General features: G+C 36.2%; 1 protein-coding gene across 3 annotated transcripts in view; it reads left to right on the top strand.

Moving 5' to 3' along the window:
- LOC145673717 (L-fucose kinase-like) overlaps positions 1 to 13620 on the top strand; it is a 147333-nt gene that overhangs the window by 22603 nt on the left and 111110 nt on the right. For all 3 annotated transcript variants that reach the window (XR_014128789.1, XM_081743431.1, XM_081743430.1), the window contains exons 4-6: positions 1689 to 1874; positions 2997 to 3207; positions 8103 to 8254. Coding sequence is in view for 2 of the 3 variants with exons in the window: in XM_081743431.1 (XP_081599557.1) it covers positions 1689 to 1874; positions 2997 to 3207; positions 8103 to 8254 (549 nt within the window). In the remaining variant the exon portion in view is untranslated. The remainder of the gene's footprint in view (positions 1 to 1688; positions 1875 to 2996; positions 3208 to 8102; positions 8255 to 13620) is intronic.

The raw sequence follows: 13620 nt of genomic DNA on the forward strand, positions 1-13620 counted from the left end.
ACTTGTTGATAGAAATTGCAACCATGTCTCATATAGCTTCAATACTAAACGAGACGCTGAACTTCAAATTAATCAATCTTTGTCAGTAGTAGTTATTGTTCAAATGTAAGACTTTTTATTAAAAGTTGTAGAACATTGTCCATAGATGTGAAAAAAGAGGAAGAAATAAGTGAAATAAATTCATACAATTTGTTCTAGTACCTAATTTTAGAAAAGCCATTTAAGGAAACTTGATGGCTTTGCAATGTATTCCTCTGATCATAATGATACGTACGAGCTGCTACCCAAAATATCCGACAATTTCATTGTAATTATCAGAAAATTATACTTACATCTTAATGTCCTCCATCAAAGTAGTCCCCTTCAGCATGTATGCAATGATCCCAGCGTTTTCCGACTTTTGGAAGCACTCGTGGAAGTCCGCAGGGTGAAGGGTGTTCAGGACCCGTTGTGATTCCACCTGGATGTCTTCAGTAAGTCAAAATGTCGCCCTTTTAACGCGAGTTCCATCTTCGGGAACAGGTAGAAGTCGCACGGGGCTAGGTCACGGCAGTAGGGAGGGTGGGAGACCGTTGCCGTTTTGTTTTTGGCCAGGAATTCCCTCACAACGAGCAAGGTGTGCGTGGTTGCGGTGTCATGGTGCAGCAACCAGTCTTTCCTTTGCCACAGCTCTGCCCGTTTTCGGTGAGCATCTTTCCTCAGTCTTTTTAAAACCTCGCAGTAAAACTTACTGTTGACAGGCGGAACAAACTCCGTATGCACAATTCCTCAAATGTCGAAAAAAGTTATCTGCATCTACTTGATGTTGCTGCAAACTTGTTGAGCTTTTTTCGGCCTTGAAGAGGATTGCACCTTCCAATTGTAATGATTGCTGCTTCGTTTCCGGGCCATAACCATAGAGCCAAGATTCATAATCTGTAATGACTGTGGATGAGAAGTTTGGCCACTCTCGAACTCTTTGTTGCACCTCAGTGCACGTCTGAATCCTGAGATTTTTTTTTTTTTTTTTTTTTTTTTTTTTTTTTTTTTTTTTTTTTTGGTAGATGCTGAGAAGGCGAGGGACGAACTTCGATGCAATTCGTCTCATGTTCAGTTCATCGGATAGAATTCGTTGACATGTACCGTGCGACAGTCGAAGTCTGTTACAAACATCGTGAAATGTCTGCCTTCTGTCTTCGCGAATCACATCACGCACTTTCATTATCATTTCCGGTGTTGTGCATGTTGATGATCGACCAGAACGTTTGTCATCTTCCAAAGATTCGAGGTCTTCTTTGAAACGCTTGAATCACTCAAATGTTCTTGCTGGACTCAGTGCACTCTCACCAAATGCCTCTTTCAGCATGGGGTGGGTTTCGGCTGCAGTTTTCTTCAACTTGACACAGAATTTGACGCAAATCCGTTGCTCCTTAACATCAGCCATTTAACATATCGCAGAAGCACCGAAACACGTCCTGACACGCACCACTACAAGTCTCAACTGAGTGCACCAAAGATGACACAACTTTGTGGTGCAGTAGCAAATATATGTACCTCGAGGCATCTAGCGACGGAGTGTCGTACTGCTACTAGTTTGCCCGGTAAAAAAAAATTATCAGATATTTTGGGTAGCACCTCGTACATTTTATCATTGTTATTTGTTGTGGTTCATGGTGAGTTTGGTTCAGTTATTGTATTTATATTGGTAGGTGTCTGTAGACATTCTTCAAGAGGCATCTATCATCATTCTTCATCACGGAAGGCATTATGTGTATGAACCTGGAGGTCGAGGATTTATTCCTTCACCTAGACCATCATGGCAAGGCGAAAAAAGAAAGAAAGTAGGCAGTGGAATCCTCACAAACTTGGAATATCTTATAACATTTTGTGCACATGTAAGTAGTTCGTGATCAATTGTCATTTGATACGTAACATATTCTCTTCCAAATACAGAAAATAAAGAAATGTAAAACTATGGTAGACTTTCATATTATGGGGATTGGATATTGAAACCGGGCGTTCTAGATCTGACCCTTCTGTTTGCAATAGAGGAATACAATCGGAGATGAAACCTGTTCTATCCACCACAGCACCTACATAGCATTTTGGTAAGTAATAATCACACTTGTTTTCATAATCATTCATGGATGTGGGTAGTCTTCAACCCGCTCTAGTTCCGTAACGATGGAAGATCGGACACATGTTCATAGGACTTTTTCAGTTTATTTTGACGTAAAATCACCTCACAAATTATGTGACATTCCTCTTGAATTACCCTGTATATGTATACTTGTCCAATACGGTATACGATTTTTAAATCTTGTTCTATCTCGCTGATAAACACAGATGTATATTTGAAATGGGTAGACCGAAAGTGTTTGGCTTATGATGACAGGTAGTAGAGGGAAGAGCAGTTCTTATTTTCTGTCTGTAATTGCTTCATGCGAACATATTAGAAAGATAGATATTCTTTTTCTTTCATTCATTCAATTTATTTTGTTTTTCTTTCATAACACAAGATAGGCCTATTGAAACAGCACAGATTAACACGTTACAGAATACTGACTCACGTTTGGTTCTAAGACGAACATAGAAATCTACCCTTTTGACTGAAAATTCTGTTAAAAAGATTATTAAAATTAACACTTGCAAACTGACAAAGGAAATAAGTTTCTAAAAAAATAAATAAATAAATAATAAAAAATAAAATACCGTTGCACTATATTTTAGAAATTTAAGTGGAAATTAAGTTTTAATTAGCTTGTTTTCAGATTTTTTATTCAGATCAGATCTTAAACTTCCCATAGCATAATGGTTGCTTGGTTAAATTTGAGTGTAATGACACTTTTGACAGCAAATCTATATGAGACGCGGATCGACAGCTTAATGTGAGCTTTGAACCACATGAACTTTCACCGAGAATCGAACCCGGGTCTCCCGCGCAAAATCATAATGTTGAACACTCATGCACAAATAATCCTAAGTTTTTGTTTTAATATGTTGAAATCTCTTTACAGTTAAAATCAGCTCCTGGTGTATGGGTTTGTAGTACCGATATGCTCCTTAGTGGGAGCTTCGACATTCCATATTCTCCGCCCACAAATTGTGATGCATATATGTTTTGTGTTCCGGGAGACCTTGATTATGCTACACAGCATGGTGTCGTTCGTACTGACTCTGAAGGATATATTGAGAATATTTTCTATTGTGCAGATCATGATATAATAGGTAAGTAGTTTTTTACTGCGTGTGGAGTTTTGTGTATAATTTATTTTATTCTACAAGAAACAAGATGAAAGCATTTCAACATGGACACAACACGTGTATTATTAGCACTTTTGCTGACGCTTCACCAAAAGTGCTAATAATTTACATACAAAGGTGACAGGGTTTGAAAAAACCCGGGCTTTTTTGAAAAAGCCCAACCCACCTAGGCCCATATGGTTTTTTCGGGTATTTTCAGGTTTAATTGGGTATTTTCGGGTTTAATTGGGTGTTTTCGGTTCAACCGGTTTTTTAGAAATATTTCAATGTCTTTAGAGTAAAAGTGTTAAAATGTGATTTATATTTCAAGATTGTCATTGTCACAACTTGCAACAATTTTCTATTCACTGCTGTTTTAGGAAAGTGGCCGCCATTTTGAAATTTTACATTGGATCGCGGAGAAAATCTATACAGCAAATTTATCATATCTCGTGCTTCCACCCTCAAAATTTCAACTTAAAAAACTGAAAATTGCCCTTTGTAGCGTGGATACTTGCTATTTTGAAAAAAAATGCCGCCATTTTGAAATTTTACGTTGGTATGCCGCCAAAATCTATACAGGAAATTTAGAGTGTCTCGTGCTTGTACTCTGAAAATTTTAACTTAAAAGATCGATAGTTGCACCCTGTAGTGTGTGTAGCAGAGGCAGACAAACTAGTTGAGTTGATTTTGTGTTTAACGTCCCTTTCAGCAGCGAGGCTATATGAGACGGGACCTACTGAATAACGTGTAATCCGAACCACATGAGCTCCGGCCGGGAATCGAACCCGGGTCGCCCACGCCGAAGACGCGTACGCTAACCGCTTAGCCATGAAGGAGCTTGGCAGACAAACGAACAAATATAGATCAAGTCATCCAGAAGCCTGACTGACGTTCCCCAAATATGAATACCAAAAGGGTCTATTAATTTAAAACAAAGATACATTTCATGTTGTATAAAATAAATAAATGTTTCAAAATGTCTTATATGAAATAAACATCTTCCAGCGTAAAATAAATGGCTTTACTGTTGAAGTTCACTTCCGATAATTTGTGCGTTCAATTACGGGAATTTGCCGAGCACTTGTTGCAAGACGGTTCTTTCCTGAAAATTAATTTAAAACATTTAACAAAGATATAATTCATATTTTATAAAGTAATTGTTCCAAAATGTCTTAAATGAAATTAAATATCCTCCAGCTTAAAACAAATAGTTTTATTGTTGAAGTGTTCATTTCCGATGCTTCTGCGTACAATTGCGGGAATTTCCCGACCGCTTCTTTCACCAGGCAATTTTTTTTTTCGAAAATACAGGTTTCTTTACTGAACATCGAAACTTCCACTAGTACGGAAATTTGAATTCAACACTTGAAATAGTAAGCGTTACATAGTCTTCGGAACTCCGAGCATTAAGCTTCTTAAATTTTAGAAGAATTTTTACGCTATTGCTTGTGTTGACTCTACAGAATGCTTATTTGGAGAGTAGCAACAAATGACTGAACTAAAATGCTGTTGTTGGAAAACCAAATTTTACTGAAGAATACTTGTGTTTTACATCAAACGTAAGAAATAATACTTATGGTTTTACTAATGTATATATATATATTTATTATTAGTACAGGCACCTATGGCCTTAAACCCCTCAAACGTATGAGTGATAACGTCCCTCGCTGTCGCCGAAACCACGAGAACACTATTTGCGGAAAGTATTTTCTAAAGTACAAAACTGCATATTTTACTTCGAATAGGCTATAAGCATAATCCATACATTAATTTGTTCTATAACTATCTCAGGCTAAACTTCTTTTTTTTTCTTAATTCATTCAGCGCATTCAGAACTTTATAAAGGTCTCATCTTAAATGTTGTATACCTTAACGTGAAAGCACCTGATTCTCCAAGGAAAAGTCTAAAATCTGATAAAAATCACTTTCAATGTGATCACCTTAGTTGTACCAATAATACACTAACAAAAAGCTCAAAAACCCAGGTGGGTTTTAAAGTGGGTTTTTTCAGGTGGGTCCAACCCTGAAAGGTGATGACATTCGAAGAAAGAGTTAGTAAAGAAATGAGATTCAGTACTATATTGGTTTCCAGAGTCACTTGATTGTGTTGCCTGCCAGATTGAAAGTTCAGAGGTTCAGTGCAGAAAGACTAAATCGAGAGACATGGTTGGTAGATAACGCTGTAGGGAAGAAAAAATAGTTAATGGAGAGAGTAATATATAATGTGAATCAATGAAATTGATTGAAAGATTAAGAAAATTATAAGATGAGAATTTAAACAAATCTAAAATAATAGTATTATTATTAAGTATTCTGCCTGTCTAAAGGTCCTGGTACTAATGAGTTTTTTATTATTATTATTATTATTTCTTTTTTCTAACGTAGGTTTGGATCTGGAAATAATGTTTTTTTTTTTTTTTTCTATGTTTCTCGATCTTCAGCTTTATCTTTCAACTTCTAATAGTTTCTTCTCTGTTTCGAATCATCAGTTGTGTTCTTCTTCCTACTCCTCGCGTTCCTTTCATCTTTCCTTCTACGGCGTTATGAAATAGACAGTTTCTTCGTAAGATATGTCTAATTCAATTGGCCTTCCTGCAAAGGATGTTGGATAAAAACGTCTTCTTGTCTCCTCTTGTTTCAAAACAGGGGGCGCGGTGGCTCAGTGGTAGAGCGTTCACCTCTGGTGCTTGGGGTCCCGGGTTCGATCCCAGCCCCTGCCAAGTGAACTTTGTGGTGGACAAACACCGTGCTCGTGGGTTTTCTCGGGGTTCTCCCGTTTCCTCCCACTTTCTTCATTCCACCATTTCACTCATCTCTCATCATCACCGTCTCCTTTAGCCTAACCGGCATAACCGTGGGACGTAACACTCAAAGATTTTATTTCATTTCATTTTGTTTCAAAACATCTTCTTTTGGTTCTTTCTCCGTCCATTTTGTCTTCTCCATCTTCTTCCAACACCACATTTCGAAGCTCTCTAAATATTTATTCTCTTATCTTCCGTAATGTCCACGCCTCTGAACCACACAATGCAATACTCCATATAGAACATTTGACCAGCTTTCTCGTTGGTCCAACATTAAGCCTGTTAGTTAAGGGTGATCTTTTCTTGTTAAGTGGCTCTTTGGCTACTGCAGTTCTTGACCTGATTTTTGCTGCTGTTGGAGTGTGTTTCTGATTTTCCAAGTACATCTTAACATTTTTTTTTTTTTTTTTTTTAAGGGTAATAATTGGACAGAACTTTCATAGGTTCCTGAAAAATTGTCTCTAAGCTAGGTATTCCAAATTAACTTCCAACACGTTAATTTTTGTCAATGCTTCATTTTCCTTATTATAGTACAAAAACGTGTCCTTCTGTGTGTAACATTAATTCCCACGGGCATCTCTGGTGGGGGGGAGGAACGAGAGGGACGCGTCTCCCCCAATATTTTGAATTAAAAAATTTTCAATATTTTATTCTAACAATTTATTTACTAACAACAGATTAATATAAATGATAATAATTGTACTTATTTGGATTATAATATTCAGGCTGTGAAACGATTATAACAAAGTTCAGAGTCTCAGGGGGTCCGTGGAGATAAGCAGAGAGGAACAAACGGAATCGAAGAAAGAAAACGGCGACGAAAAAAGGAATGAACCTACACTTGATACTATATATCATTTAGTGTAGGCTAGGTTAGGTAGTACCATTTAAATCACTTTCCTTGATGTCCCTCCCAAAATTTTACATGCCAGAGACGCCAGTGTAAATTCCTAATAGTTCAAAGTCGTCCTAATAGATGTCGTTACATGCGTTGCCCGCTTGACGCCAATTGATCCGCTAGCGTTAGGCAGTTTTCAGGTTTAAAACAAACGTGACGGTTTAATTGCAACTTAAAACTGCACTGTTTCAATTCAATTACTTCAAAATAGAACAAGGCCTTAACCATATTTACATTTCAACATTAATATTCATGTATTTCTACAGTAATATATTGTTACGATTTAAATGAAGCTTAAACTTGCTTCAGTTTAATATTTGCAAAGGGATAGTGATAACAGCAGGGCGACTCTACCATATGTGCAACATGTGCATTTGCATGGGGTGGCAAAATCTGTCATAACTACATTATTTAAAATACATATTTCTTGTTGGAAACAGACTTCATGATGATAATTAAATTTACTGAGCTGATTTGTTTGAATACTACATTCATAAATTATGTTTTGATCGCATTAGTTTAAGGTCACATGGACAGTGCTAAAGCAAATGGTCAAACAAATCCCAGCATGAATTATTTGATTGTTGTCAAATACAAGAACAGCAGTAAACACCTGTTCCATTTAGTTAGTTATTATTGATATGATATGAAAACCAGTCTTGTCTTTGTCACAAACAGGTTCTTTATCATTAAAGGTGGAAACAAGTTCTCTTTCCACATTTTTAAACTCATATATTGAGATTGAGCTCGATATTTAATTCTATAAAAAGGATTACCATATTTCCTCTGTAGATTCGTTTGCGTTATCTTTCACTAACATAATAGATTATTACTTAAAGAAAGAAAAAATACAGAAATTGTATTTATAGTGTTTATTCCTTTCTGAGTGTGAGTGCTCTTTCCCTTCCCTTCGTTGTTCATGATGGGGTATCATACTTAAAATCGTGGCTTTTAAGATTTGTTCTTTCTGGAGATCATTAAGACAAGAGCTGTAACATTATTTAGATTCGAGTATTTAATAGTAGTCGCAAGTTAGTTGGTGGGCAAACTTAAAAGAAATTAAATGTAAACAATTATAACTATTAACTAAGATTGGTTTTAACCTATAGTTTACAGCGAGCTGAATGTCTGGGCCGAACTACTAGTCGTTATAATCACGTTTCATCTCTTTTCAGATCCTTTAGCTGTCGATGGGAAAGTTCCAATTGTAGCAGGAATTGTATATTTTTCTGTCAAAGTTGCAGAAGCTTTGTTAACATTACATTCCCTCTCACCTATTGACAGTTGTTCATATATGGGTGTGGATTCAGGAGCTAGGCCGTTACAGGTAATGTTTACACAGGTACTACTGTTGATCCAGTTGTTGTGGAAAATGTAAAATACAATGTTGGTATTATCAAAAACAAGATAATTAGACGAAGTCTGAGTGGAAATATGAGTAATTTCGCATGATTAAGCAAACGCCATACGTGTCGTATTTTGTCAGTTCATTCTTGTTATTCTCCTACGAATATTCGGTAATTAGTTGAAGTCCATAAGAGGAAAATTATGTAAGTAGAGCGGTGTCCAGATTGTCGTTAAAGATACAACAGGGTTCAAACTGACCTTGAAAGTCAGTAAAGGTCAGGGAAAATCAGGGACGTTAAAATGAATCGTGGAAATCATTCAAAGCCTAAAATCTTGAAGAATTGTTGTATTTCACAGAAGAATCAGGGAAATTTAGCTACTCTCAGAAGATACGAAGAACACCTTAAAGAAAGAAGACAGCAAGAAAAAGACTGAAAATGGAAGATTATCTTTAGAAACGAAGAAGTTTGTGCAGCGCGAAAAGATGTTAAAATTTCAAGCTTTGAAAGAACAACAATAAATTAAATCAAAAATGCAGATGCTACAGAAAAAAAAAAACAGCCAGGTTTGTTGATTGTAAGCAATCAAAATGATAAGCTAAATTATGAGATATATATTTACTTGTTTATGAGTACCAGGATGCCGAAATAATAAAGATATAGTTAGTAGATAGTTATTGTTTGGTACTAGTGTTTTGTTGTATTCCAAATACAGGAAGTTTGATTCATAATAATTATTTACAGTAAGAAAGTAAGACTATACTGCATTTTAAAAATATAAAAGAAGACGTTGAACGATTAGTGTAATTATGAAGGCCGATTAAAAGAAACTAGCAAACCCTCACGTCCTGCGCAAGCGCAGGACGCTATTGTTGTCTGAGTGATTTAACATGATTACACATCAAAGAGATATGACAAAAACCATATCAGATTCGAACTTCATCTAAGTTGATGAAAATTTGATCTAGATCGGTCAGGTGGTTCAAGAGATATTAAGTTTTATTTATTTTTATATATCTCTCCCCTCCCATCCTCCTACCCTAAGTTCTACCGTCAAAGGAATATGATAAAAACCATCCCAGGTGCGAACCTCATCTATGTTGATAATTTGATTAAAATCGGTTCGGTGGTTTAAGTGTGATGGAGTCACAAAGTCATCACTTTTATTTTTATTTTCTTTACATATATGTCCCCCCTTTCCCTTCCCTACATTGTGCCGTCAAAGTAAAATAATGAAAACATTCCATGTCCGAACCTTATCTATGTTGAAAGTTTGATTGAGATCGATCGGGTGGTTCGAGTTATTAACTCACGAACATGGTCACCTTTATTTTTATATTTATTGATTTTTGTATATCTCCATCTCTTCCCCATCCCCTACGTTGTTCCGTCAAAGTGAAATGGTAAAATCCATCCCAGGCATGAACGTCATCTGTTGAAAATTTGATCGAGATTGGTCGTTTGGTTGATGAGTTTTTTTTTTTTTTTTTTTTTTTTTTTAATTCCTCCTCCTCACCACCCTAAGTTCAAAGTGAATAACTAAAAACACTCCCAGGCCAGAACTGCATCTACGTGGAAAATTTGATCGAGATCGGTCGGGTGGTTCAAGAGATTAACAGACAAACATTGTCACTTTCGATTTGGGTCTGAAGTTTTTAGTTCACAGACACTGCAATTAATATATAGATGCTTATGTTTCTATATGTAAGCATAAACGGTAGTGTTCGCGGTGTCGTAAGTCAGGGAAAACTTAGTTAGTCAGGGAAGTCAATACTAGAATTTCATTGTGAATCCTTTATAAACTTTGGGGAAAGTTGGCTGTTGATCCTTTTACTTATTATTAGACATTGGAAAACCACGCTCAGGATTTCTGTAATTCTTGAATTTCTTTTAAGCTTCCAAGCTTTGGCTCTGTCCTAGAGTCTTGGTCACGGAGGTTAAAAACAGGAAGACAAAGAATAGGAACATGAAGGTCTTAAAACCCCTCAAAACTTTAGAAAAGAACATCGCGCAATCTAAGAGTTATTACACGGATCGCAATGAAAAATCGGATATACAGGAAAAAAAAATTGCAGTTGTCAAGAGAGTTATATAGGCAAAACGAAAAGAAACTTTTAAGTCCTAGTAAAGGAACACATTAGGGATTCAAAACCGGAAAATCCGGTGTCAGGTTTGTCGAAACATTTAAAAGAAACGCAACACAGGGTAGAAGATTTAAAAATTTTATTTGGAGCTAGAAATGAAGTACAGAGACTGTTTTTTCAAAATTAATTTATTCATTCAAAATAATATAACATAATAATAATAATAATAATAATAATAATAATAATAATAATAATAATAATAATAATAATAATAATAAATCTAGACAAAGGATGGTTGAATGATGAATGGGAAGCAGTAATTACAAAATTTTCACAGCATTGGTATGACAATAAAAATAACATGAGTTTACAACCTTCCTTCCAATAAGGAACAGAAAAGGCGCGCAAATTGACTACGCCATATATTAGTTCGCTTCACCTCATCTCAAGACCGCTGACGCACTGGACAACGGTTTTTTTTTTTTTTTTTTTTTACATGCCAGCAATTACAGAAATCTGTAAGTAGCATGATACTTATTATTATTTTCAAAGTAGACAATTGGAAATGGGTTGGTAGAAAGTAATTAGTTGAGTAATGATAAGTATTGGGAAAAGGGGGAACAATAGAAGCTATCATGGTGAAAGCTCAGTTGATGCTGATAAGGATATTGAGAGCACGTTTCACCGAAGTACAATAAACCGCAATGAGTTCAACTGAAACGACAGATACGTGAATCTAACGGATGAGGTAGTGCAAGACGAACTAATTATTATGAAAGTGAGTGTAACAAGACGGATACAAATATTGTGTTCTCTTTCGTTTGCATTTATGTGCTAGAGAGAGTTGGAGTACGTGTTGGTGCAAACTTTTTTTTTTTTTTTTTCAGTTAAGAATGAAGTGTTGAAACTTAGTTTTGTCTTTGTAGGTAACAATGGATGTGTCATTGTTGAACACAAATATGTGGAACTGGCTTTGGACTACGTTTGGAGTTTAATCTCCCTTTTTCAACGTTCTAACCGTATATGACGTGAACCTGCAGCTTAACGCGGAATCCAAACTACATGTATTTCATCCGGAAAAGTTGGAATATATGTTTCTCTGTTAAGTTACACATAGAATCGGGTAACCAAATGAAATTATGTCTTACAGTTATGCTTCCAAGGCTAAGGGGGACAGTGTAGATGAAATTGAACGAAAATGGTGTAATGAAGAAAGTGGGAAGAAACGGGACAACCCCAAGTAAATCCACGCACACGGTGTTTGTCCACCACAAAGTTCACTTGACGAAAGCTGGAATTGTCACAGATACCCACACACCAAAAGTGAGGGCTCTTCCACTGAGTTACTGAGCTCCACCTTGTAATGAAGGTCGAGGGTTGTTTATTACTAGTACTTGTACAGAGGAAAAAAATGAAATGAAATCTTTGAGTTTTACGTCCCACGGTTATGCCGGTTAGGCTAAAGGAGACGGTGATTATGAGAAATGAATGAAATGGTGGAATGAAGAAAGGGGGAGGAAACGGGAGAACCCCGAGAAAACCCACGCACACGGTGTTTGTCCACCACAAAGTTCACTTGGCGGGAGCAGGGTTTGAACCCGAGACCCCATGCACCAGAGGTGAACGCTCTACCACTGAGCCACCGCGGCCCCTTGTACAGAGGAGTAACTTACTACTACGCATTCAAAATTGCTGGCACACTATATTTATATGAGATTAGATGCGGAAAGTAGCCGCGTTTGATTAAAGCAAAATTGAATTCGTTTACTGAAACAGAGCGGCGACAAACCTGGAAAACCTGGAAAAGTCAGGAAATTTTAGAAGACCGACAATACTGAGCGAATTCTGCTAGGAGTGTGAGAATTCCGTTTTGCTAAGAATAAGGTTTTAAAAACATTTGAAATGAAAATTTTAAGTCGATTACAGATATGATTGAGTGCTTGTTTTTTTAATTGGCAACTACAAACTTAAAAACGTATCTGTTTTCCACTAACGACGTGTAACAAATTTAATTTCTGTAGTTGTGTTTATTATCTTTTCCTTTCGCTTGTGCAGTGGAATATATTCGTGAATTATCCAAGGATGCAGTTGAATCAACGATCCAATGTGAAATTAATCTTCGACGCCCGCATGATTTCAATCTTTTTTTCTTTTTCATTCCCACCAGTTTCGTTTTTATTGGAGGTTACCATCCTTTATTAAGTGGTGGTAACTTATCACACTAACGAAATGATTTTGGAATACAATTACTTGTATTTTGAGCTTCTGTGTTTTCATTGGTAGGTATTTTAGTTCGGGAAGAGAGTATTTCGGAAGTGCATGTGATTTTACGAAAATAGCGATAAAGTTGCACATCATCGTATGCATTGGATCAATACTGACTGGATAGCCAGAATGAATTCATCAGACTCTTGATCTTTAAGTATGGAATAAGTATGAAATGAGATAACAAAGTGTACTGTCTACTTTCTTATATGAAAAAGAAAAATCCTATAGAATGCCTGTAGAATATATGTGTTACGTTTTCTGAGTTCCTGTTTTATGCGTGTTGTGGGTCTTGTACTTTTTCCATGAGAAGAAATATGTGCTTTTTGATTTGTAAGTGCCTGCATTGAGACCTGTTTTGTAGTGAACTTACATGCGCTGTACTGGGTAAGATCAATGTAGAGTGCATGTACCAACACTGGTTTTGTCTTGAGCATGTTAAAAAAAAAGAAGATGCACTGTACAGGTACTCAAAACATGTGCTGTACATTACACGTTTACATAAGCATGCTATGTTGCATGTTCTGTAACGGATGTGCAACTCGGCAGAAGAGGATCCTGTATTGATATCTATTTTTGGTTCAAAAGATCGAATATATTTCAGACAGAAATTTTCTTGTAGGCTTTATATCTGGAAAACTACATATAGTGTAGCCAAACCAAAACTACCACCTAACTCAGTATGGTGTGCTTATTCCGTAAAAAATATGAAATCTCGATTTAGGAACCATTCAAAAATTTTGTGACCCCTGATCCAAAAAATCCAATATATTTCATTCAATCAAATATTTTCTTGTACGCCTTATATCTGGAGAACTACATATAGTGCAGCCAAACCAAAACTACCACTTAACACAGTTTGATGTCCTTATTCCGTAAAATGTACGGAAACTCGATTTATTTAGAGGCCGTTCAAAAATTTTGAGGTTCCTGACCCAACATCTAATTATTGGCCAAGATCGCAATCTTTTGATCCATTTTTTTGGATCATTCCTAAA

This window comes from Thermobia domestica, chromosome 17 (genome assembly GCF_964235325.1).
Source record: "Thermobia domestica chromosome 17, izTheDome1.hap1.1, whole genome shotgun sequence".
Taxonomy (NCBI): domain Eukaryota; kingdom Metazoa; phylum Arthropoda; class Insecta; order Zygentoma; family Lepismatidae; genus Thermobia; species Thermobia domestica.